Source organism: Prionailurus bengalensis, chromosome B3 (genome assembly GCF_016509475.1).
Source record: "Prionailurus bengalensis isolate Pbe53 chromosome B3, Fcat_Pben_1.1_paternal_pri, whole genome shotgun sequence".
NCBI classification, from domain to species: domain Eukaryota; kingdom Metazoa; phylum Chordata; class Mammalia; order Carnivora; family Felidae; genus Prionailurus; species Prionailurus bengalensis.
The window spans coordinates 7,338,010-7,361,627 of NC_057355.1; the positions used below are offsets into that span (position 1 = coordinate 7,338,010).

Sequence of the window (23,618 nt, forward strand, 5' to 3'; positions counted from 1 at the left end):
GTTAAACTTCTCTTAAAACTTTGGAACCATTTGTTTCTTGCTTGGGCCCTGCCTGATAAACCGTCCGATGGTCCTTTGCCCACCTGAATAAAGGCTAAACCCCAACAAATCACAGAGCCGTTCTCAAAGGCTGTGTGAGCGCTCGTGTTTTTTTCATGAATCCTGTTTATGTGCTTTTGCTGAGACAACAGAACACTTTCCAGCAATGGCCTTAACCCGACAAGCCTCCGGTTGGGTTTCTTCAGTCAAGGGTCACAAGTCAGCCTCAGGTCCTTCCGAGGACAGAAGAGAAGGCAGTAGGGAGACAGTTTTTCCTTTGAAACTCACGCCCAGCCTGTGGTCTTTCTCCCCTCTAACCCTGCATATCACAGGTGCTTTCCTGTTTGAGACAGCGCCTGTGGATGAAGTCCCAGGAGTTCAGGCAGATGACATTGCTTGGCCGGCTGGGCCCAGATGTGGGACTGCACGGCGCCCACCTCTCTGTGCTCGGCAGGCCCTTCCTGCAGCCTTGTTCACGTGGGAGAAACGGTGTGTGTGGACGCTCTGGATGCTGGCCGGCTGTCCAGGGAGGCCGGGTCCCTCCTGCCGGGTCTCCAGACCCCTCACCCTCGGCTCCCGTGTGGTATTCCGGGGGGTCCAGAGCCCCAGGGTCTCTAGACCCCTCACCCTCAGCTCCCGCGTGGTATCCGGGGAGCCCAGAACCCATCAGCGAGCAGCCAGTCCTGCCTGGGGTTCCCAGGCTGAGCCCACTGGTGTCCACACCTTCTGGGCTCCCCACCAATTCCTGCTCCTGCCCACCCCTCCACCCACCCGATTTTCTAGAGAATCCCATCTTACACCCCTCTATCTCTTCCCTTTAGGGTCCCCCAATCTTGGGTGCTGGGGATGCTGAAGGGCTTGGGTGGGCGTCAGGTGACTTCGCTGTGGGGAAGCTCTGACCGTCCACACTTAGGAACCTGAGCTCAGGCAGGGTCCTCCTCCACCACGGGTGCGAACTTTAGACGTGTCTGCTAACAGTGGGATCTTCTACTCCTATGATACTCCAGAGGTAGGAGGCAAAAAGCCCTCGGTTTGGGGCCCGAAAGGAAATACCTGAAACCAATGAGGAGGCTATCTGATAAACAACAGCTCAGACTTCCCTTTTCAGCTTCTGTCTAGGCTCTCACCTCGACCCACGATCACTTTCTCATTGTCAGAAGGCAGCGGGGAACGCTGTTTGCAACTCTGGAAGAGAGCACGCACGAACCACTGCAAGTGTAGAGACATTTTTATTTTTCCAGAGCAGAGGCGGCATTTCCTGGTTGGAGTCTGGGCATCAGCCACCCTGGGGCTCCTCGAGTCACTTCTGGGTACCGGTCTCCAGTTGAAGGAACAAGTGAGAAGACCACGTAAGGGGGCAAAGCTCTGTCTTACTCCCTGAGGGTCTCTGGCAAGCCCTCCTCTGGAGAGAGCTCTGACAGTGTGCTTTCTACGAGGTCCAGCTGGAGGCGGGACCTGAGGTCACATTCAGGGGCAGGCTTCCTTTCCGTCACAGCCTCCGAGCCTTCCTGGGGCGGCAGCCGTTGTGTGGGATGGGGGTGTTGTCTGTGATTGAGATCACTTCCAGGCCCCCCATGGTCAGTCCCTTGATGGCAGACTAGAAGGGGCAGAAGGAACAGTAGAATGGCATGGTCCCAGAGATGGTGACCCAGCATGTCCAGACGGGCCTTGGAGAGGGCCGGGGTGGGGCTTTCATACCTACAATCCTGACTCTGATCTCTCCCAAAGGACTCCCGACCAAACCCCTCAACCACGTCCTTGATGCTTCCATTTCTCTAGGTGCACCGACCACTTCCCACTGTGTGCTTTGGAATCTGACAACTAAGAGTATCTGTAAACCCCAACACCCTGTAAGCATTACGCTTTTGTTGTTTCCTCTGCCTGGAATGTCCTCTCTCTCCCCCCACACCTGGCTAATACCTTGCTATTCTTGAAAAGTCAGTAAAGATGTCACCTTTGGGGAAATACCCCATGGGCACCCAACACGCTGGGCACAAGCTTTACCACTGCACCTGCTGTCTGTGCCGAGGGGTCCATCTGTGACAGCCCCCAGGGAGCACCTTTCTATTCCCAGCAGACACTCAATAAGTGTCTGATGAGTTAAACTAAGTGATCTGGGCATGCTTTTGAGAAGCTTAGTAGGTTCGAAGACCAGAAAGAAACTGAAGCCCTCATGGAAATCCACCACAGGGTTTCCCAGTCTCCTGACTCTGCGCTCAAGCCCCGTTTCTCTCAGGAAGGAAGCGCACACCCTGCGGAGACCCCGGCTCACTTACCAAGCGCCCTGGCCCCAGGCCTTTCACGACCACTCGGATGTGGGTCACGCCCTTCCCAGCAGCTTTCTGGAGAGGAGGGAAGAGTGTCAGTGCTCCAGGGAGAGAACTGCTCCATTAGATCTGTTGCTACTGCTACCGGGACCAAGAGAGTTATGAGCTGCAGGGAAGAGGCATCCCTGTCCTTAAACAGGCAGAACACAGGGAAGGCAGCAAAGGCCACAGTGCAGGGCAGACACCGGCAGAGAGCATGGAACTTGTCAAACCCTAGGTCAGCACTGCCACCTGATGGAGATTTCTAAATATCGCTTCCGTGTTCTCAGGGGAGCGAATGCAGATTTTTAAGGTTGAGCCTAAATACTAAGTAACCCCCTTAAAAAGTGTTATTTTAAATTTTAAGGGTTATCATTGAAAAGTTTCTTTCCTGATTATAAAGGCTGTTCATTATAGAAAGTCTGGAAAACACAAAGAAGTCCACTCAACCTGCCACGCAGAGGTCACTGTTAACGGTGGCATATTTTAGTGTATACAGTCTGTCCAGTGGTGGACACTTAACACATTCTGATGGTCATTTATACATAGCAAATACTATTTTGGGGCATCCAGCTTTGTTTGCAGGCTGAAGTTTCCCTTTAGGAAATACTTCCAATTTGGCAGAGTGTGAACCTTTGTAAGGCCCGTGCTATGGCAGCCCAGGCATAGGCCGTGGTCCTAGACCAATTACTCTGAGCGAGGCCCACACTCCGGATCTTAACTGGCTCTTAAAAACGTGGGTAATACTGAGCATCCTCTGAGGAAAGATCACGAAAGCAGAGTGCCTGCTATACAGCAGATGGTCAATAAATATACAAATAGGCGCACACTGCCAATTTGCTTCTAGAAAGGTCTGCAGCAGTTCACAATCAGATTGGTACTTCATGAGAGAAAAGAGGTCCCTTCAAACTGCCCCCAATGTTAGGGTATCGAACAACAGTTGGCAAACACCACTGCTCCTGGGGGACTACTTCAAGGAGAAGCTCCCTCCCAGGGATCAGGCCTGCACAAACCAGCACACGCCGCAGGGGCCGCCAGAGAGACACACGCTTACCGCGGCCGCAGCTATGCCTGCTGTTTGTGCGGCGATGCCGGTGCCCTTCTTGGCATTCCGGAATCCCTCGGTGCCACAGGACGCGCGGGCGAGGGGCTGGTGGGCGGCAGAGACCACCTGGATCTGCGTGCTGGGAAAGCAGGGAGGCACACAGGACACAGCACTGGTCAGGGAAATAACACTAAGCCAGGCCCTTGCACGCCTGGCTGAGAAAGAGAAAGGCACTCAACTAGCAGCTGAGTGCCCTCTGAACTTGTCAGATGAATGTTCTGAACTCCTACAGGAGGCGTCAGGAAGGGTCCCAATCACCCCCTGAACCCCATCAAAATCTGACACGTCACAGAATCTAAGGACAGCTCAGGTATGGACTGCATGTGTGTGTCCTCCCCAAACTCATGTTCAAATCCTAATCCCAAATGTGACGGTATTTGGAGGAGGGGACTTTGAGAGGTGAGTAGGTCACGAGGGTAGAGCCCCCGCGAGCAGGGTCAGTGCTCTGTTTTATAAAAGGGACCCCGGAGAGCTCCCTCACCCCTTCCATCGTGTGAGGACACAACGCAAAGCCGGCCACCTGTGACTCAGAGGAACTCTCACCGGAACCCCACCGTGCTGGCTCCCTGATGCCCGACTCCAGCCTCTGGAACTGTGAGGCATCCACGTCTGCCGTCTAAGCCCCTGTTTGTGGTGGTTTTAGTAGGCTGAGCTAACACAGGCTGCACAGTCTGGAGTGGGCAAGTGTCATCCAGAAGGGTGGCACGTTTCCCTCCTAGTGTCTTCCCTGTGGCCAGTGTCTAGACTTGATATCCCTGTTTGGCTTTTTTCCCTAAGAAGTTAGATGTTTTATATCAGGTAACTTAAAAAAAAAAACCAAAAAGGCTTTTGTTAGGGGAAGTTTTAAATATACACAAAAACAATAGAAAAGTATATGAACACCCATGGGCCCAACACCCAGCTTCAGGAATTATTAACTCATATCCAATTTAGTCTCATCTATAAATCCTGCTTCCACTCTGGTCTTCCCCCACGATGGGTTATTTTGAAACAAATCCAAGACCCAACATCTCATCGGTAAATATTTCAGTATTTAGTTCTAAAAGATAATGACTTTGAAAAAATCCCACAAAACCATGATCATACCTTAAAAAGTGAGCAATATTACCATATTGGATAATTTTTTTTTAGTAGGCTTCATGCCCAGTGCAGAGCCCAACGTGGGTCTTGAACCCATGAGCCTGAGATCAAGACCTAAGCTGAGATCAAGAGTCGGACGTTTAACCAACTGAACCACCCAGGCGACCCTCCTGTTGGACAATTTTAATGCTAATGACACTCTGTTCCATGACCAAAAAACTTTTTTTTAGAGAAGTGAAACTTTTTTTATAGTCATCTCTAACTGACTTCAAGAAAAAGTTAGCCATGGGTGCCTGGGTGGCTCAGTTGGTTAAGTGTCCGACTTTGGCTCAGGTCATGATCTCGTGGTTCATGAGTTCGAGCCCTGTGTCAGGCTCTCTGCTGTGAGTGCAGAGCCGACCTCCCTCTCTCTCTGCCCCTCCCCTGCACATGTGCGCGCCTTCTATTTCTCAAAAATAAACATAAAAAAAAAAAAAAAAGAAATACTTAGACATACTTATTTCCCCCTGGTCAACACTGCTCTGCTTTCTGGCCTGAAGGGGCTCAGGGGACCCTAGGCGGCCCCGGGCAGTCTGCTTGCTGGCCTGGCTATGACCTTGTTGGCCCGGCTACGAACTGCCATTTCCCCTGGCAGGGCTTCCTGGGTTTTCTGTACTGAACAGAGTGCAAGAGAGCTGCCTGTCCCCGACACAACTTCAGCAGACGGACAGGGTGGGCCACAGAGGCTCGAACAAGCACAGCTAACCCACGTCCTTATTAGCCGGAGAGGGGGAGCCAGAAATCCAGCTGCTCTCACTTTGAGCTTATCAGACGAATGCTGGGTGAATCCTGCAGTGTCTCACGTGTGCCCCATGCCCCATCCCTGACCACCAACAGTCTCCCATGTGGTTCTCTGAATCGCGTCATGGGCAGGCTGAGACCAAACAGTGAACCCACCTCCATGTGGGGGCCTGGCCTGCAAAGCTGTCCTCAGCGTCAGCAAGGCGTCCCTGGGCACCCACCCGTCAGCCACTCAGAATACTGGTCTTGTCACATTAAATCACTATTCTTGTTTAGCCCTACAAGGTGAGAGGTCAACGCACAGTGGCCCAAGGTGAGTACTTCAAAGGGACAATGCTTATTTGGAGACTGACATTTTGGTTAGTCCATAAATAAACTGCATACTCTTTAACCGCCTCTCTCATTTATGTATCACCCATTCGCTGTTCCCCATTGCACAGTAACACTAAACAAACACCTCAATAAACATTCTCTCCAGCTCTGGAGCAGAACCAGGAAATACTACTCCTAAGAAAGGCAAAGAAAGCTTATCAGCGTAGTATGCCCAACCTAGTTCACACTCTTGTGAAATCTGAATAAACTTTTTTTGAGAGAGAGAGGGTGCAAGTGAGTGAGGGGCAGAGAGAGGGAGGGAGAGAGAGAGAGAATCCCAGGAGGGGCAGAGAGAGAGAGAGAGAGAGAGAGAGAGGGGCTCAATCTCACCCTATATGGGACTCGAACCATGAGACCGTGAGATCATGACCTGAGCAGAAGCCAGAGCTTAATGACTGAGCCACCCAGGCACCCTGAATAAACTTTATAAAGACAGAGGTGGATTCTCCCCAAAAAAGGAGGGAGTGCCGGGGGGGTGGGGGGGCGTGTGCATCAACACTGCCCTGTGGAACTCGGCCCTCCCTCCCCGCCGGGGTTGCCCTCCCCCACGAAGGGGACAGAAGCCCCCACGAGACCTGCCCAGGGGCTCCTACCACTTACTTGTTGTAGGATGCTTTAATGTGTGCGATCGGGATCTCCTCGAATTTCTTTCCTGCCCACCTCAGAGGGCTCTCCTGTCCTGGAACTGGAGGGTAAATGCTGCAATTAAAGAAACACTTTAGGTGAATCCTGATTTTTTTGTTTTAAGACAACAAAAACCAGCAGTCTGCCACCCGGACCTGCTCCAGTGGCAGCTGCCCCCAATCCGTCCGGTGCCACTGCCGTTATGGGTGAACACCACGCTTCAGTGGTCTTTTCTTGTGTGCTGACTCTGGTGACTCCTAGTGAGTTTCTGCTAGGAGAAGAGGATTTCATCCACGCTCTCGACCCTCCCCTGTCCCTTCTTGTACGATCAGATCACTATTTTCAATTCTCTATGGGCCACTCTCTGCAATTAAAAAAAATAAGGTCAAATCTCTATTTCTGGTTTTAGGTGGCATCTTGACTCTCTATTTTATAAAAAAAGACAAAATAATATATCATCACTATTAAAAAAAAAAAACAACAAGCCAGTATCCCCTATGAGAGACGTCAGCATGCCTTTTCTGTAAAGGGCCAGATAATAGACAATTTAGGGTTTGCTGGACATGAAGTTTCTGTTGCAACTACTCGGCTTTGCCGCTGGGAGTACAAAAGCAGCCACAGAGCACGGTAAATTAATGGGTGGGACAATGTTCCAGTAAAATGTTATTTATGAAAAACCAGGAAACTGGCCAGATTTGAGCAGGGGCCCAGTTTTCCAAGCTGGTTGAACGGCAGAATCACGTGGTTGTGATGCTTACGCCCCACGCCTGACTTCTGGAAGGAGCTGAGAATCTATTTCTAAAATATCCCTGGTGAAGCAGATGTGAACTCAGGCTGAGAGCAGTGACCTAGACTTTGTGTGGGGCTCAAGTTCTTTTTCTAGCTCAGTTGAATCTGTCCTCTGGCCATCTCTAGGTCAGTACTCTTATTTGCAGGTGGAGACACGGAGGTACAAATAGGGGAGCAGGGTGAGCAAGGGAAGCCAGGCTTCGGGCTTAGGAGACCTGCCTCAGTTCAAAGCTCTGTTCACCACGCTGTGCTTTCTTTATTCAAACACACACAGCTGTGACTCAACATTCCAGACCTGAGTAAACCTACTGCTGTATCCCGCCTACACGCAGGAATCAGACGGTGTTTGTACCTCCCACTGCCTCCTGAAATTCAGTGGATGCTGGGTTAGAAAATACTCTACTAGAGGATCACGGTCCTGCCCCGGAGCCCCACCTGCTTTCCTAGATAGTTTCAAAAAACAAAACAGGGGGCGCCTGGGTGGCTCAGTCGGTTAAGCGGCCGACTTCGGCCCAGGTCATGATCTCGCGGTCTGTGAGTTCGAGCCCCGCGTCGGGCTCTGTGCTGACAGCTCAGAGCCTGGAGCCTGTTTCAGATTCTGTGTCTCCCTCTCTCTGACCCTCCCCCGTTCATACTTTGTCTCTCTCTGTCTCAAAAATAAAATAAACGCTAAAAAAAAAAAAAAAGAAAAACCAAAACAGAAAATAACACAATGGTATTCAAGAGTTACAAGTGTGCTCCCTCCTGCTAGGGCAGATTGTGGAGGTGATTCAGCCCCTCAGCAGGTCACTGGCTTTTCAACCTACAAGCCAAGACAGACAGTGGATGAGGCTCTGCGATGACATCAATGTTTAAAACATCATCATTTCCCCTATTGACTTGGGGTCCCAAACTTAAGGCTACCCAAGATTGAACGTACCAGTGCAGTGCCTTTTATACACAGCAAGGGTTCTCAGCTAGGGAGGGTTTGGAACGTGAACCATTTTAATCGAAGGCACGGACGAGATCGGGCCTCTAAGCCAACCAGGTCCACTGTACAGATGAATGAGTGGTTCACCGCAGGGAAGCCCAGACAAAGGAAAGACAAAGCCTTCGGGCGCCGGTCTGCAGCCTCTTCACACCCGTCCTCATACCAGGGAGAGGGAGAGAGGCCTGCATACACGGCGTCTCTTTGGAAGGGTGAGGACTGAAAACAGCCGCTGCTCTCTCTGCTGAAGCGCTGGAAAGTGGGGGTGGGGGGGGTCTGACTTCCACTGCAAGCACCTGAGGCATGGGTGTGTGCTGGGCCCTGCATGCCACCAACCCAAACTGACCCTGACAGCCTGGCAGGTGCTGGAACCCGGGCAGGGGAGTCTGCAGTTCCGCTCCCGGATAAAGAAGGCCTGGCCTCCCGCTCTTCAGCCCACTTTCTCATTGCGGCTGGAGAGGATTTTTTTTTAAAATGTAAATAAATGTGGAAAAACACAGAGGTCATAGCTCCTGGCTCACCACTCCTATCATAATTGTATATATGGTATATACGGCTTCTGTTTCTTGACCTCCTTTTCTCCAGTGACCCTGTGTCCTCTATCCTAGCCTGGCTACTTACTCCTGTGGTCATACCTGGCCTTTGTCATTACCACGTCTGCAGCCTCATCACCTCGGTTTCGAGCACCACTCAGGCCACCGGCTGCAGGCGCAGCCACAGAACCTCACGCCGGGAACCCTTCAAGCCCACTGATTCTCCCCACTCATATGCTTCCCCCCACCAAGGCCTTCACTTCTCTCCTGGCCTCCAGTAAATTCCACCACCGGCCAATCATTATAATCACTCCCTCGCATACCCCTTCAATCTTCTGCCTCCTCTCCATCGTACCCTCCTGGCAAACCCTAACCCCGGCCGACCCATCTCTGCAGCCATTCTGAGCCTGGGCGTGCATTTGCACAGCTGACTAGGGAAAAATACACACCAGTGTCGACTGGCCTTTCCATGTATCATGGTTTCTCAACTTTAGCACTAGTGACATTTTGGGCAGGACAATTCTTTGTTGTGAGGGGCTGGCCTGCACACTGTGGCGTGTACAGCAGCGTCCTCGGCCTCTACCCGCTGTCCCTCCAGCGTCCTGAGTTGTGACAATCAACAATGTCTTCAGATACTGCTAAAAGTCCTTTTGGAGGCCCAATCGCCCCAGTTGAGAGCCGCCGGTTTATTTTAATGACTTCTGACATCAAGTGGGCCCTCAGCACTGCCTGGCGACCGGCTCTGTATGCCATGTCCCCAGTTCAATTATCCTTCTTCCACTCTCCTGGATGATGCTTTATACCTTCCTTTGTCTCCTTCAACCTCCGCCTGCTTTCTGTTTCCTCACAGCCAGCTGATGACCTTGACAGGGAAATACAGGCAATCAGAATTTCTGCCAGCTTCCTCTACCAAACATCTGTGCCCACAATCTTTGCCTTCTCTCCTGCTTGGATGCTCCACTTGTGTTAGCCTCTCAAGGACACCACTCTAGCAACGTTTCCACCCCGTATCCTTCCCGTCGGTAAAGCATGCTGTCATTTCCCCAGCCTAAAAACAGACAAGAACCTCTTGATCCCAAAGCCTCCCGGAGCTACTGCCCATCTCCTGATTCCCTCTTAAAAGAACTGACTGCACTTGCCGTTTTTTTCCATCTCCTGCTCTCCTTGAACCCACTCCATTCAGACTTTAGCCCTATGACTCCACCAAAAATGCTCTAGGCAAGGTCACTAACCAACTCACGATGTTAAATCCCATAAGCAGATCTGCCATCAACACAGTGACTTACCCTATCCACAACATCTGACACAGCTGATCTCTCTGCCCCTGAACTACATTAAAAAAAAAAAAAAAAAAAATCCCTCTAGGTTTTCTCACTACTTCTGTGGAGTGTCCTTCTTTGTCTCTTTTGCTGGTTCTTCGTCATCTCCTAAATTTCTAAACATAAGAAGACTCCAGGTTTCAGTCCTTGGACCTCTTCTCTTTACCTACACTTATACTCTTGATGACCTTGTACAGTCTTGTGGTTTTAAACACCATCTATACGATGAATCTCCTAAATGTGTGTCTCTAGCTCCAGCAGTCCCCTGAACTCCATTTCTAAAAGCCTACACTGGGGCGCCTGGGTGGCGCAGCCGGTTAAGCGTCTGACTTCAGCCAGGTCACGATCTCGCGGCCCGTGAGTTCGAGCCCCGCGTCGGGCTCTGGGCTGATGGCTCGGAGCCTGGAGCCTGTTTCCGATTCTGTGTCTCCCTCTCTCTCTGCCCCTCCCCCGTTCATGCTCTGTCTCTCTCTGTCCCAAAAATAAATAAATGTTGAAAAAAAAAATTAAAAAAAAAAATAAATAAAAGCCCACACTGTATCTCCATTGGATGTTAATTAAGCACCTCAAACATAACCACCCAAAACCAAACTCTTACAATCTTCCTGTCTTAGGTACAATTCCACCTTTCCTGCCGTTTAGGCCAAAAATTTTACAGCGTTCCTTCATTCCTCTCCTTTTCTCACACCTTACACAGACACATCCTGTTGGCGTCACTTTCTGTGTGTTCCACCCAGACAGTTGTCACCCTGGTCCAAACCACCATCATTTCCTGCCTGGATTATTTCAATAATCTTCTAACAGCTTACAGGACTCCTCCCAATTTCCATCCTTGCTTCCCTATAGTTCAATATCAACACGGCAGCCAAAGGGACTCTTTGAAATGAAGAAACATCATGTCAACCCTGTACTCAAAGTTCTCCAGCAGCTTCCCAACTCATTCAGTGTCAAGACTGAAGTCCTCACGAAGTCCTACAAGGCCATACAGATACAGCCCTGTATGCCTGCTGCACCACTCACTCCCTTCCCCCATCTCTTATATTATTTCTCACCCCACACTGACCTTCCTACTCTTCCTCCTGGACAACAGACACACTCTCGCCATGTCATATCCTCATGTTGTACGTATTTCTTATTTATTGGTCCCCTATCCATTAGAACTTAAGTTCTATGGGGGCAGGGTTTTGGGGTGTTTGGTCACTGATGTGTCCCAATACCTCAAACAATGCCTGATGTTGCTGAAAGACTCCAGCAGGATCCTGGCTTAAATTCTTTCAGCAGCTCAGGGTGAAAGCCCCACTGTTACAGAGAAGACCTCAGCATTCTTACTCCTTCTTTTGCTGCCCTCCTCTGCCATCACTCTCCCCCGCCCCCGAACATACCACGTTCTTTCATACCAATGCCTTTACCCAGAATATTAGCTTTGCCTAAAATGATCCTTTTCACATTGTCCAGCTGAACTCCCGTTCAATTCAGTTCTTAGCTCCATATTATCTTCCTGGCAGTACTTGCCTGATTTCCTCAGGAGTGGGACATCTCTTCCTTCACACTTCCAAGCAACCATTTCTTACCTCCAGTACACTACTGACCACATTACGCTGAAAATTCTTGCACATCTGTCTTCCCTAGTACTCTGGGAACTGCTTGTGCGGAAGAATGATCTTTCGTATTTGTGTTCTCAGCACCTAGCACAGTGCCTGGCACCAAATAGGTTTTCAGTAAACATGTGTTAAATGCATGTGATGGCACACAGGGGTGGTGGCACTGATGGAAAGCAAGGTGCCAATCCCTAGGGCTCAGCACAAAAGCCACCCTGCACCAACGCAATAATCTACACCACAGCCTAGAGCCTCCTGTCCCCCCAACCCCCCCGCCCCGCTCCCCCGCTTTCTATTTTGTATCCGAGCCCAGGGAAAATTGTTAGTCTGCCGGGATACCCCTCAGAGGGAAACAAGGTGACATCTACTCTACACCTCCGACATTCACTCATTCATTCATCAGACTGTTAACAGAGCATCCACTTTGTGCCCAGGCGCAGCTCATATGATCCTCACAGCGTCTCTCGGTATCCTTTCCATTGGTAGGCGAGAAAGCTGAGTCTGAGAGGTTAATTTGCATAAGGTCCCAAAGATGGCAAGTGGCAGAGTAGGGGATTGATTGGTTCTCTGACTTTGGTCGGTGGAATGGGTCTTCCGTGGGCTAGACTTAAGTGGCTCTCACCTGAAGCTGCTGCGGCTCGGGGCCGGAACGGCCGCCTTCTCCTCAACTTCCTGCTTGGCCGCCGCATCTTGTAGCTGCCGGGCGCCGGGGCGGATGGTGGAGGCTGGCGCCCCAGCCACGACCCTGCGGGGAAGGAAATCTCGGTGACGCCCAGGCCTAACGGCTACTGCAGTCCGGGCGGCTCAAGGACACGGGCAGCAGCGCAGTCGCGGGGGTAGAGGTGGGTTCGGAAGGGGTGACCATTCTTACCCGGGAGTCTGTGACCGAGCCCAAGACCTCAAGAACCAAGACCCCGTCTTTCGAACCACCTGCATGACTTGAATTGACCCCTGTCAGGTCCCGTCCGCGCGACCCCGGAACCTGGCGTAGCTGGAGCGGCGCCAGCACCACGAGCGCTTGTGGGGGGGGCTTAGAAGGAAAGTCATCTCATTCCTCTTAAAAGCGTTCATTAAAGATTTTTTTGTTCCAATTTAAATACTCCGCAATAACTTCAGTTTATAGTACCAACTGGGAGTGTCATCCCTTTTCCCTAATCGTCTAACATGATGATATCTTCTCTCACCTCCCCCCCTATTGGAATGGTTCGTTCTAGTAGTTCCCGGGACGGAGCTCTTTCCGTCTTGCCGCTGCCGCGCTGCCTTGTGGGAGCATGGGATTGGCCTAGGATGCCGCGGGGAGCCGCGGTACCTTGTGGGAGAGCAGAAGAATGGCGGCGCCCGTAAGGCGGACTCTGTTAGAGGCGGCGAAGGGCTGGCGGCGGTTTGAGGGGCACTGGGCCGGTAGCCTTGGCTCCCGCAGCCTGGCCCCTGCGGCCGCACCCTTGAGCAGCGGGTCTCCATGGCGCTTGGTGGGCGCGTTGTGCCTGCAGCGGCCACCGTTGGTCTCGAAGCCGCTGACCCCATTGCAGGAAGAGATGGCGGCTCTACTACAGCAGGTAGGATTGAGGTGCGGCTCACAGCTTCTAGGAGGCTCTTGGGGGAACCAATAGAGACACGTGGGCCTGGGTTCCATCACGACTCCGGCACCAGTTAGTCCGAGGGTCCTTGAGCAAGTCTTATCTCCTCTCTGAACTTCAGGGTATTTACCTGCGCTCTGGTATCTACCTTCCTGGGTTGTTTTGGTGCATAGAAGGCGTTCATTAAAAGATAGTTTGTTTTCCTTGTTCTTTAGTGTCACGTTAGGCAGCTCTTTGGAAAATGGTTTCCCTTTTCATTGCACACGCTAGGTATGCGGTGGTGAAGAAGACGGACGTCTCTCTCCTAGGTCGTCAATAATGTAGAGAGGAGAAAGTCTGATGTGATGTTTTAGGAGAAGGCAGTGGGCACATCGATAAAATGGTGCGATCAAGGCTGTCTGAGGGCCAAGTGAGAAAACAAGGGCAAGTATTCAGTGTAGTGGCCGTGAGGGGCTTAAATCCCCTCAGATACTGACTGAAGGTTGTTTTCCCAGAGTCTGAGATGTTTTGCGTCTTGGCTACTGAGAGCTCGAAACTTCAGTTTGTGCTTTTTACTTGGTTTTTTAGCTTATTCTGCAAACACTTTATTAACCATTTTATAGATAATCCATTACCACCTGCTTTGTACAGACACTGTGCTAAGTGGTAGGCACGCAGTAGTGAGTAAGACAGACATGCTTTGGTTTTCAGACTATTCAGTCTAGTGGAGGTGGACCAAGTCAGTAACCAAATAACCACATGACTGTATAACTACAGATCTTGTTAAGTGTCATAAAGGAAGATACAGGATACTGCAAAAGGTTTAACAGGGGTATCTAATTTGATTTTATGGGCGGTGTCAAGGAATATCTCCCCAAGAAAGTGATATTTAAATTGAAATCTGAAGGATAAGCAGGAATTTCTTAGAAAACATGAGGGACAACATTCTAGGAAGAAGGGACAGCGCCTGTACAAATTCTGTGAGGCAGGAAAATCCATGATGAGATCTTGATAGAAGACTGACAGGACGGGAGCATAGGAAGTGGGCAGGAAATGCCTGTCCCAGTTTTCTGTTCTTTGAAGCAGCTTGACCTTCAGTCACCTTCTAACATTTTAGCAAATGTAGCCCAAGCCCAAAGTGCAGGTGACCTTTCTTCTTTGGTTCTTTTTCCATGGTGTTTTGATGGTATGTCTGGTTATGATGAGTGGTAAAGTTCTTTGTCAGGCGTGCTATAGCTCTGTTTTCTACTCTGCCTGTGGCTTTCTTTTTTTGTCCTTTTAATTTTCCCAGATTGAGGTAGAGAGAAGTATGTATTCAGACCATGAGCTTCGTGCTTTGGATGAAGCCCAGCGACTGGCAAAGAGGAAAGCTGACTTGTATGATGAAGAAGAAGACGGACAGAATGTACTGTTGGTGCAGGATTTGGAAGATGTATGGGAGCAGAAATTCCTACAGTTCAAACCTGGAGCTCGCACAACAGGTTTGTGGTCTTTTCAGGCCAGCAAGAGACAAGGGAAGGGGTGGTTAGGTATTTTGGTTCCCAGACAGAGAACATTTGCTTAGTCGTTACTTTGTGTTGTAAGTAACAAGTAATTGCAAAACTTCTTTCAGGTTGGCGAAGAATAAATTATTTTCCCTGTTCCTCACATCTACGCTAATATCATTTTTAAAGGCCTTTGTTATTTTTGAGCGGGAGGTAAGGGTGCTGGTGGGATAGCCTCTTCTCTCTCAGTTGAACTTCATGAATGTTACCTGAGTTTAACTCCAGTTTGGGAGTGAGAACGGGAGGGAGATTAAACCTTTCCCGTTAGTTTCCTGTGTTTTATCTGAAATCCTTCCTAAAGCAGAGGATTGAGCTCTCTTATCTTAGTTCACACGTGAAGACTGAAGAACAGAGAAAGTCGGGCCTAGTGAAGTTAGTAATAGTGTCAAACCCAGCGAAGTTGTGGTGTTTGAAGTAGTGTGGGTGTAGCTTCTTCTCCAAAGGCTCAAAGAACTTTGTGTTGTGCTCCTCAAAGGAGAAGTTCAGCTTTTGGTCTTCTCTTCTTACATTGTAGTTTTCTCAAGATTGTGAGACCCTGCCCTGAAAGAGGTACGAATTACATGTGTCAGGGTTGTAATTTGATTATAAGAGGACAGAGGTTGTGGCTTCGAGGTACAGTCTGCCTCAAAGGAAGATTGTAAAATTCTGTTCTCCTTGGTTCTGGCAGATCACAGACTTCTTGTCTTTTTTGACCCCCTTTTCTTCACAGAAGCTGATGAAAAGAACGACAGAACCTCGCTGCACCGGAAGCTAGACAGGAACCTTGTTCTATTGGTCAAAGAGAAGCTTGGAGACAAGGATGTGTGGATACTTCCCCAGGCCGAGTGGCAGCCTGGGGAGACCCTCCGAGGAACAGCTGAGCGAACCCTGGCCACACTGTCAGGTGAGTTCTCTGCCCTTCTCTGAACTTCACAAGACTCCCTTCCGACTCAGTCCCAGGCTGACTTACGAGGATGGCTTTAAGGGTTGGAGGTGGGTCATTGATGGAAACTTTGATGTCTCTAAACATTTCAGCTAGAAGGAATTCTTATGTCTTCTTTTCTTTCTTTATATGATAGCACATCGGTCTTATTGATGGCAGAAGAAACAATTCTTTCTTTCACTTGTAAAATGTATTCGCTTTATTGAACTCTCTATATTTTTTTTCTACTCTTTGTGTGGATTGAATTTTTTCCCCCCTAAAATCTACATTTTCATTCTCTAACTACTAACATCCACATGGCGGTTGCTTTTGAAGGGAAAGGAAGAGGTCCATCTACAGGTTTGGATCTTGAAGTTTCAGTCAGTGGCCCTTTTCTTTATAAAGACTCTGAGGGTCTTAGTGCCAAGCCAGAAAGGTTGGAGAAACTGCTGGCTTGGCCGAGTGGATCTTGTTGTTTGGCCTTCACCTCGTCTGCGGAACTCAGGAGTTTGGTTGTATGTCCTTCCTCCCCGCATGCCTCTGTTTCCGCGGGCTGGTGTTGCAAAGTGGTGCTTCTTCGTGGTTGCCCTTCATCAGTAAATTTAACAACTGCTTTCGTAGCTGAAGAGCGGAGAGCTTCAACTTCTCAGTGAGACTTGTCTTCCCAACAGAGTATAAAACATTCATCTTCAGGTTTCCACGCTTTTACGTATTCCACAGGGATGGATTGTTCTAGTACTTTTCCTGGTTTCGTTGGCCCAGATCTTCTCTTGAGCCCACTGTTGTGAAATACTTTATCGTAGTGGGTAGCTACGACGGATCCTGCCGTCTTGGTGGGTCCTACTCGTTGCCTTCGGTGGTATTTCTGTCTCCGTTTGGAACACCAGTGAAACTAACAGTGCAGACGGTATTTGCAGGATCAATATCTACAGTAAAATGGTTTTCAGTTTTTACACCACTGAAAGCTTCATTATTTATTGTTCATAAAACAGATCAGGAGTTGCTGTTTGGCTTTCTCTTTTCCCACGTTTTGATTATTTTAATCTGGATTTCTTGAGGAAGTGGATTTTCTTTAATCTCTGCATAGGATGGATCTTTTCCTGATCTGCTTTGTGTAGAGTTATCTTTTCCTCTTTTTTTTTTTTTTTTTTTTTTTAAGCTACAGTATTGTGCTGAGAGGCTAAATGACATGAAGTGTCTTTAGCTCTTTCATATTTAGAATATGGTCTGTCACAGATGCACTCTTTAGCCCATACTTCAGATCTTGAAGAAGTACTCAGTCTTCTAGAACCTCTGTTTCTAAGTCACTGTGTTCTAAAATTAGCTTTGAAGTTTGAGTGTCTCTTTGAAAATGAGGACATTTTTCATTTCCTTGGCTGTCTGCTGTCATTTTGAGGAAGATATTTTGGTGGCTCAGTATTTGACAGACTGTATTATCCTTGATGAAGCTGTTTCCCCTCAGATTTAGGTTCTGCCTCAGGGCCCAGCACAGAGGCAGCCAATTGAAAAGTACCCAGACTATCTATGAAAGAGGCTTATTTGCTTATCTTCAAATAGTTGGCTTGAGGGGCAAGCATTCAATTCAACACAAATCTAGGGGGCTGCTCAAATACCCTTTGGGGACGCTGGCAGGCGCCATCCCTGTTCCTTCTCTGCTTCCCGCCCCCCCCCCCCCCCCATTTAAAATTTTAGTGTGTACTTTCAAAAGTGAGAATCCTGCCACGCTCAGCTTGTACCTCTTCTTATCCTGGCAGCCTTGCTTACTGGCCTGACACTTAACTCAGTTACCCAGCTAGAAACCTCAGAGTTCTCTTTGGCTTCGGTCTGACCTCCAGAGCTTCTTGAAGCTCTGGTCTGGTCTGAATATTCCTCTCTTTATTCTCACAGCTTAAGCTGTCACCCCTTTTGCTTCTAACCAGATCAGGGGTTCTCGGCCTTGGCACTGTTGACATTGGGGCTGGGTAATTCTTTGTGGGGGCTGTTCTGAGCGTTGTAGGATTCAGTAGCATCCCTGACCTCTACCTGCTAGATGCCAGTAGCACTCGCCCATCCCCCACTCCCCCTATTGTGACAGCCGTGACAACCAAAAATGTCCCTAGATGTTGCCACGTATTACCTGGGGAGTTAAGTCATGGTGGTTGAGAACCACTGCACTGGACCTTTGAAATAGTTGCCCAAAAAGTTCCCCCTTGCTTTCATGTCATGCTCTTCAGTGTTGACAGAATGAGCATTCAGACACAGGTCCCGTGTCCCTTCTCTGCCTGGGTTTCCCATAAAGGTTCAGACTTTGGAGCATGGCCCACAAATCTGTTTGCTCTGGTCCTGAGGTTGCCGGTCTTCCATCTGGCCGCACATCGCCGTATATTCTGAATTCCAACCCAGCAGACCTTCTGCGTTCCTCGAATAACGTGGTCATGCGTGCGTCTCTGTTTTGTGGCATGCTGGTCTCTGACCGGAGCGGTTTACTCCTCCCTGGTCTGACTGCTCAATTTTGAAGACTCAGCTTGTACATTGTACCTTCCGTGGTAGAACCTTCTCCAAGCCCTTTGGTAGACAGAGCTACTCCTCCTTCTAGGCTCTCATAGAATTTGTGTGTGCCTTTATTCATTTTATGCAACAAACATTTACTCTGAGCCTACCGTTTGCCGGATGCTCTTCAGGCAGTGGGGTCACAGCGACGAACGGGACACTACCCCAGCTCTGTGCGAGCTTGTGTTCTAGTGGAGAATACGCCCTTTCACTTCCTTCATCGCCTGGCAATTGTTTATCGACACATTTCTCTCCCCAGCTAGAATTCTGACTCCCTTGGAGGGACGGACAGTATCTGTTCTTCCCCATCATCCCAGCTCCCATCAGGTACCTGGCTCACTGCTCGCGTGTTTACCGAGGATGTAGATTTGGCAGCATCGGTTCCCAGTCACCTTACTTGCCCTGCCACCGGCACAAGCACGTGCTAACGAAGCAGCAGCCCCGTCGGTCCTTCCCCAATCTGCGAGAGAGGGGGTGAGACAGAATGGAGTGGGTGGGGACCTTAGCTGTGCTCCCATGTCCTCAGCTGTCACCTAGGAGGTGGCATCTGGGTGTCTCGCCAGGATCACTGTGTTCAGATCCTCTGCTTCTCTCACACAGTCATGACTGATGCTGGCTCAGCTCTGCCTCCTGTGAGCCACGTGGACAGGCTTCCATCTCGGCATCCACTTTCCTCCTTTTAATATTCCCGTTGCAATAATTAAATGTGAGGGGAAATGTATAAAAGAGGTATTGACATTAAACGGGTGCATAACAAACAAAATGTGTTGATTGCGAAGTTATTAAAATGGTAAATAATATGAAATGATTAAAGTGGCGAAGAAAAGCTCACGAAATATAAAAGTATATGTACGTGTAAAAGTCGGAGTCCGTTTATTTCCTGCTTGTTGGCACCTCCCTTCCCAAGTCCTTCTGCAAGATGGAATTCCTAGAGGTGGGCTAAATGCTCAAGGATGGCCACTTAACTATTTGATAAGTACGACCCAGTTGTCCTGCAGAGTGTCCGTAACATTTGACCTTTTCAGGAGTGGTGTAGTGGAGCGTCTGTTTGTCTAGACCCCACCAACATATGTAATCATCTCTTTTTAATTTTTGCCTATCTTAGTAAAACATCTCTTCTGGATTAGGGTTTTCCTGATTGCTAGTGAGATTGACCATGTTTTCAAGTGTTTATTGGCATTTGTACTTATTTGTGAGTGCCTATTTAAATTTTTTTAATGTTTATTTTTTAATTTTTATTTCTTTTAAAAAAATTTTTAAAATGTTTATTTGTTATTTTTGAGAGAGAGCGAGAGAGAGACAGAGCACGAGCAGGGCATGGCAGAGAGAGAGGGAGACAGAATCTGAAGCAGGCTCCAGGCTTGGCTCTGTCAGCACAGAGCCCAGTGCAGGGCTCAGATGTCATGAACTACTAAATCTTGACTTGAGCCGAAGTTGGATGCCCAACCGACTGAGCCACCCAAGTGCCCCTGTTTATTTATTTTTGGAAGAGGGAGCGAGACAGCTTGAGTCGGGGAGAGGCAGAGAGAGAGGGAGACACAAAAGCCAAAGCAGGCTCCAGGCTCTGAGCTGTCAGCACAGAGCCTGATGTGGGGATTGAACTCACTAACCAACTGCAAGATTGTGACCTGAGCCGAAGTCTTATGCTTAACCTACTGAGCACCACGGCTCCACTGTGAGTGCCTATTTAGATTCTTTGCTCATTTGATAATGAACCATTTCTTTTTTCATATTGTTTGGCTTATATTTTTAATCTGTTTTTCCAGATTATAGAAAAATAATACATATTCATTGAAATAAGTGAAAAATTCAGGAAAGTATAAAGAAACTTTCTAATAATTCCATCACCGGTAGATACCCATTGCTGACATTTGTGTGTGTGTGTGTGTGTGTGTGTGTGTGTTGCAGGTGAGCTCACCTCATACATAAATTCCTCATGTGATGCTAATAGTGTTTTTTGTTTGTTTTGGTTTTAGTATTGAGAGAAGCAGTTCATTATATATGGTGCCTAGTAAATGTAATATAGGATAAGAAGTAATTTTCTGTCTCAGAGCAGTTACACCATTAACACTTTTTGGTGTATCCTGTTAGAAATCACAAGCACAGGGGTGCCTGGGTGGCTCAGTCGGTTGAGCGTCCAACTTTGGCTCCGGTCATGATCTCTCAGTTTGTGGGTTCGAGCCCCACGTCAGGCTCTGTGCTGAAAGCTCGGAGTCTGGAGCCCGCTTCAGATTCTGTGCCTCCCTCTCTCTCTGTCCCTCCCCTGCTCACATTCTGTCTCTCTCTCAAAAATAAATAAACATTAAAAAAAAATTAGAAAACGAAAAAGAAATCACAAGCACATACATATCCCATCCGGTTTTTGTTCTCCACGTAGTAGGAACATGGTTACATGCCTCCGTTTTCTCAGCTCGTAAGCATCTCTCTGTATCAGCGCGGGAAGCCATAGCTTACGCTTTCTGACACCAGCCAGCGGTTTCATAATAGGCATGTACCGCAGTTCTCCTTACCAGTCTGTTGCTTTTTACAAATAAGCTGTAGTGAGCATCCACTAATACTCGCCTTTGCTCACGTGCGCAGAGAAACCATCTGGGGGGATCAAGTTCTAGGAGCAGAGTCTCTGGATGAAAGGGTACGCCTACTTGAAATTGGTAACTCTCATCAAAGGTGACGGCTAATACTAATTTCTACCCTGGCAACATACATGAGAGTGCTGGTTTTTGTCTTATCCTTGACAGGCGGCGTATAGCTCAAAGTTTTGGGACTTGGGTAATAATGACACGTTGTTGTTTGAATTTACGTTTCTTTAATTGAATAAGACTGAGCATCTTTCAAAGAGTTTATAGGTCAGTGATATTTATTTTTGTGTGGAAGGTCCTGTTTATATGCTTATTAGTTCATTTTTCTTTTAGATTTGTTGGCTTCTTCCTCATTGATCTCCAAGTACTTCTTATACCTGAAGATATTCTATTGTGGAGCGTGTCAAAAATATTTTTCTCAGTGTGTCATTTTTGTCTTTCACTTTTATGCTTTGTTTTTCCTGGTAGAAATTTTATGTAAATACATAGTTTTCTGTTTTACGGATTTTTTGAATTTTGTGTCTTGGTTAGGGTTTTCCCTCTCGAAAATGGTACGGAAAGTATCCCACAGTTTTTCCTAGTACTCTTTTGGCTTCTTTTTTCATTAATGAAAAATTTGAAGAGACAGAACAATTCAGGAAGTAGTAAACATCCATGATCCAGAATGAACAATCCTTTTATGAAAGTTAAATGTCTGTTGTTAAATCTTGGATCTGTATGGTGTCAATTTTGATATGAGGACTGAGATTGGTGGAATCCAGCTTTATTTTTCCTCTTTAGCTAGTTCTCCAGATGCCATTTAGTAATTAATGCTTGGTTGGGGTTAACCCTTCATTATAGATTGCAGATAATATCTATCCATCTGTCTTTGTCTTTTAACTTTGGTTATGTTTTCACCCTACAGAAGTCAAAATGGGTCTTTTTCATGCTTTTCAAGTAACCCTCCCTTTAAGAGGCTAATGAGCTTTGCTTTACAGATACCAAGTGTCTTGGTCCTTCATCAGCAGACAGTGGCCGGGCTGAGTCTAGAAGCTTGGTGCTGTGACTCCAGGTAGTGGCATTTGAACTGCATTGCTGACTTCAGTTTGAAGGCAGTATCCTGGCAAGTGTGATAGACCCAGCGAATCTGGAGCCGGAGCCCGAGGCCAGGAGCATTTGGATGGAGACGGGAAGAGGCTCTTCAGGAATGACCCTCATCCTCACTCCTCACTCCTTACTCCCAGGGATTGCTTTTACCTCTCGGGGGAAATGGCTCTCACAGAGACCCCCTGTGACTTGGGGAGCCAGAGTGAACAGGTGGGTGTGTCCTTATCTTCCAATTCTGTTTCTTCCCCATCCTCCCCCTTCAGAAAAAAAAGTGGAAGCCAAGTTCCTGGGAAACGCCCCCTGTGGCCACTACAAGTTCAAGTTCCCTCAGGCAATGCGGACAGAGAGTAGCCTCGGGGCCAGAGTATTCTTCTTCAAAGCACTGCTCTTAACCAGAGGAGACTTCTCCCAGGCCTGGAAGAAGGGCCAGCATGTCTGGGTCTGTAAGGAAGAGCTGGGCGACTATTTGAAACCGAAGTACCTGGCCCAGGTTAGGAGATTTCTCTTGGACCTCTGACGAACAGTGAACAGTGCTGCTGTGGACAGTGCTCAAACAGGCCTGCGACCGGGGCCTCAAGGACACTATGTGCTGGCTCCGTCTTTGCAGGGAACATCGTGCAACCAACTCAGAGAAATAAACGAGTTTATTCTTGTGTGGGTCTTGGCTGATTTCTCCTTTGAGAACGACTGGCTTTTCCCTGTGAAGAGAGGGCCGTCTCTTAGGGCGCCTTTCGCTTGTGTCCAAGCTGATAATTGAGTGTTGCGTTACTTCATAGTGAATCAGCTGGCTCCCTGGGCCCAGAAAGAGAACCCAAGGAAGGAAACTGAACTTCTAAAAGCCTTGAGGTCTGTGAAAGCTTCTAGGCTCAGGCAAAAAAAGAAAAAACGAGTTCTGTGCAGTGTCTTAGCCTCTATCCATTTTGTGTTTTTCTGCCTTTGTACTTGATATGAAAGTCTAGCCTAGGAAATAATTTCTTCCTTTGTTTTTTTCTTTTGGTTTTTATTTTCTTTTTTCATTTTTTTTTAAACATTTTATATTTAAGCAGAATTTAATCATATCTGTTCTGAGACAGTCATGTGAATAAGCAGGTCGGACTGTTCTCTCCCTTTTATCAATGGTGGAATCTTGGCCGCACAGGACTTGGCCCCAAGTCTTAACGGCACTGAGGGTGCAGGAGGAGAATGCTGATCTCTTGCCTCTGCGTTGGGGCTCCTGATCCCTCCCTGTGTTGCTTGAGTCATCCCTGGTCGCTGGCACACGGAGGGCACCCAGGGAACATTTGCTAAACGAGTGGAAGAGAGGGAGCGTCTCAGGCCCACCTGTGTCTGCACAGGACAGTGGTTCCACTAGCAAGGCTTTCTGGCTCCCAGCTCCCTGGTTTCCTCTCACACAGCCTTCTGGGTTGAATAGACTGGCCCGTGTGATGTAAGCTAGCGGACTGGGATTTCTGTGTCTGCTTCAGACGTAGCCTTGTGTTCTTCCCCGGGGTCAGGGAGATTGCTTCCGAGGTCAAAGTTGAGGTGTCTCCTCCTGACAATGCCCTCCTTCCCATGTACCTCCTGCACGTGCTCTTTCCCCTCATTGCAGATGGAGATGTCCCCTAGCTGAGGCTTGCTGATTTCATGGGCAGTAGTGCCACCCTGGGAGTGAAACCTGGCCACCAGGAGAGGGTAAGTCCAGACATAGGACCAGGAGTGCATTTCTCTTTCTGGGATTTGGAGTGAGTTGTAGAGGTGAACATATTTGCCACCTCAGGGAACTCCAGCCTAGAAGGGAAGGGATCCCCAGGGTGAGGTGGAGACTTTTTTAAGACTGTGATATCATGATTTATGTGTGTGTGTGTGTGTGTGTGTGTGTGTGTGTATAAGAATGTATGTTTTTGTTCTCTGTACCTATTCCTTGCACAGAAC

General features: G+C 48.4%; 3 protein-coding genes across 3 annotated transcripts in view; 2 read left to right on the plus strand and 1 right to left on the minus strand.

The window, feature by feature from the left end:
- The window catches only part of DET1 (DET1 partner of COP1 E3 ubiquitin ligase), a 57,125-nt gene extending 55,206 nt beyond the window's left edge, over positions 1-1,919 (plus strand). Inside the window, exon 5 of the mRNA XM_043554717.1 lies at positions 1,819-1,919. Within this exon, the coding sequence (XP_043410652.1) occupies positions 1,819-1,864 (46 nt within the window). The 3' untranslated portion in view covers positions 1,865-1,919. The remainder of the gene's footprint in view (positions 1-1,818) is intronic.
- MRPS11 (mitochondrial ribosomal protein S11) lies at positions 1,250-12,517 on the minus strand. The gene is made up of 6 exons (XM_043554721.1): positions 12,384-12,517; positions 12,135-12,257; positions 6,283-6,381; positions 3,400-3,529; positions 2,316-2,381; positions 1,250-1,636 (listed from the first exon to the last, which is right to left on the minus strand). Exons 1-6 carry the CDS (start codon positions 12,446-12,448, stop codon positions 1,529-1,531), a joined length of 591 nt encoding a protein of 196 aa, XP_043410656.1. The 5' UTR covers positions 12,449-12,517; the 3' UTR covers positions 1,250-1,528.
- A 125-nt stretch (positions 12,518-12,642) lies between these two features.
- MRPL46 (mitochondrial ribosomal protein L46) lies at positions 12,643-22,360 on the plus strand. The gene is made up of 4 exons (XM_043554720.1): positions 12,643-13,068; positions 14,360-14,549; positions 15,322-15,495; positions 21,971-22,360. The coding sequence occupies exons 1-4, from the start codon at positions 12,841-12,843 to the stop codon at positions 22,222-22,224; spliced, it is 846 nt and encodes a 281-aa protein (XP_043410655.1). The 5' UTR covers positions 12,643-12,840; the 3' UTR covers positions 22,225-22,360.
- The last annotated feature ends 1,258 nt before the right edge of the window (positions 22,361-23,618 follow it).

Excerpts from the sequence above, each read along its gene's own strand:
- MRPL46 (XM_043554720.1), top strand. The coding sequence starts at position 12,841 with ATGGCGGCGCCCGTAAGGCGGACTCTGTTAGAGGCGGCGAAGGGCTGG. Across the intron at positions 14,550-15,321 it reads ACCTGGAGCTCGCACAACAG|AAGCTGATGAAAAGAACGAC; the intron begins GTTTGTGGTCTT and ends TTTTCTTCACAG. Across the intron at positions 15,496-21,970 it reads AACCCTGGCCACACTGTCAG|AAAAAAAAGTGGAAGCCAAG; the intron begins GTGAGTTCTCTG and ends CTCCCCCTTCAG.
- MRPS11 (XM_043554721.1), bottom strand. The coding sequence starts at position 12,448 with ATGCAGGTGGTTCGAAAGACGGGGTCTTGGTTCTTGAGGTCTTGGGCT. Across the intron at positions 3,530-6,282 it reads ATTAAAGCATCCTACAACAA|CACGCAGATCCAGGTGGTCT; the intron begins GTAAGTGGTAGG and ends CTGCTTTCCCAG. Across the intron at positions 1,637-2,315 it reads GCCTGGGGCCAGGGCGCTTG|TCTGCCATCAAGGGACTGAC; the intron begins GTAAGTGAGCCG and ends TGCCCCTTCTAG.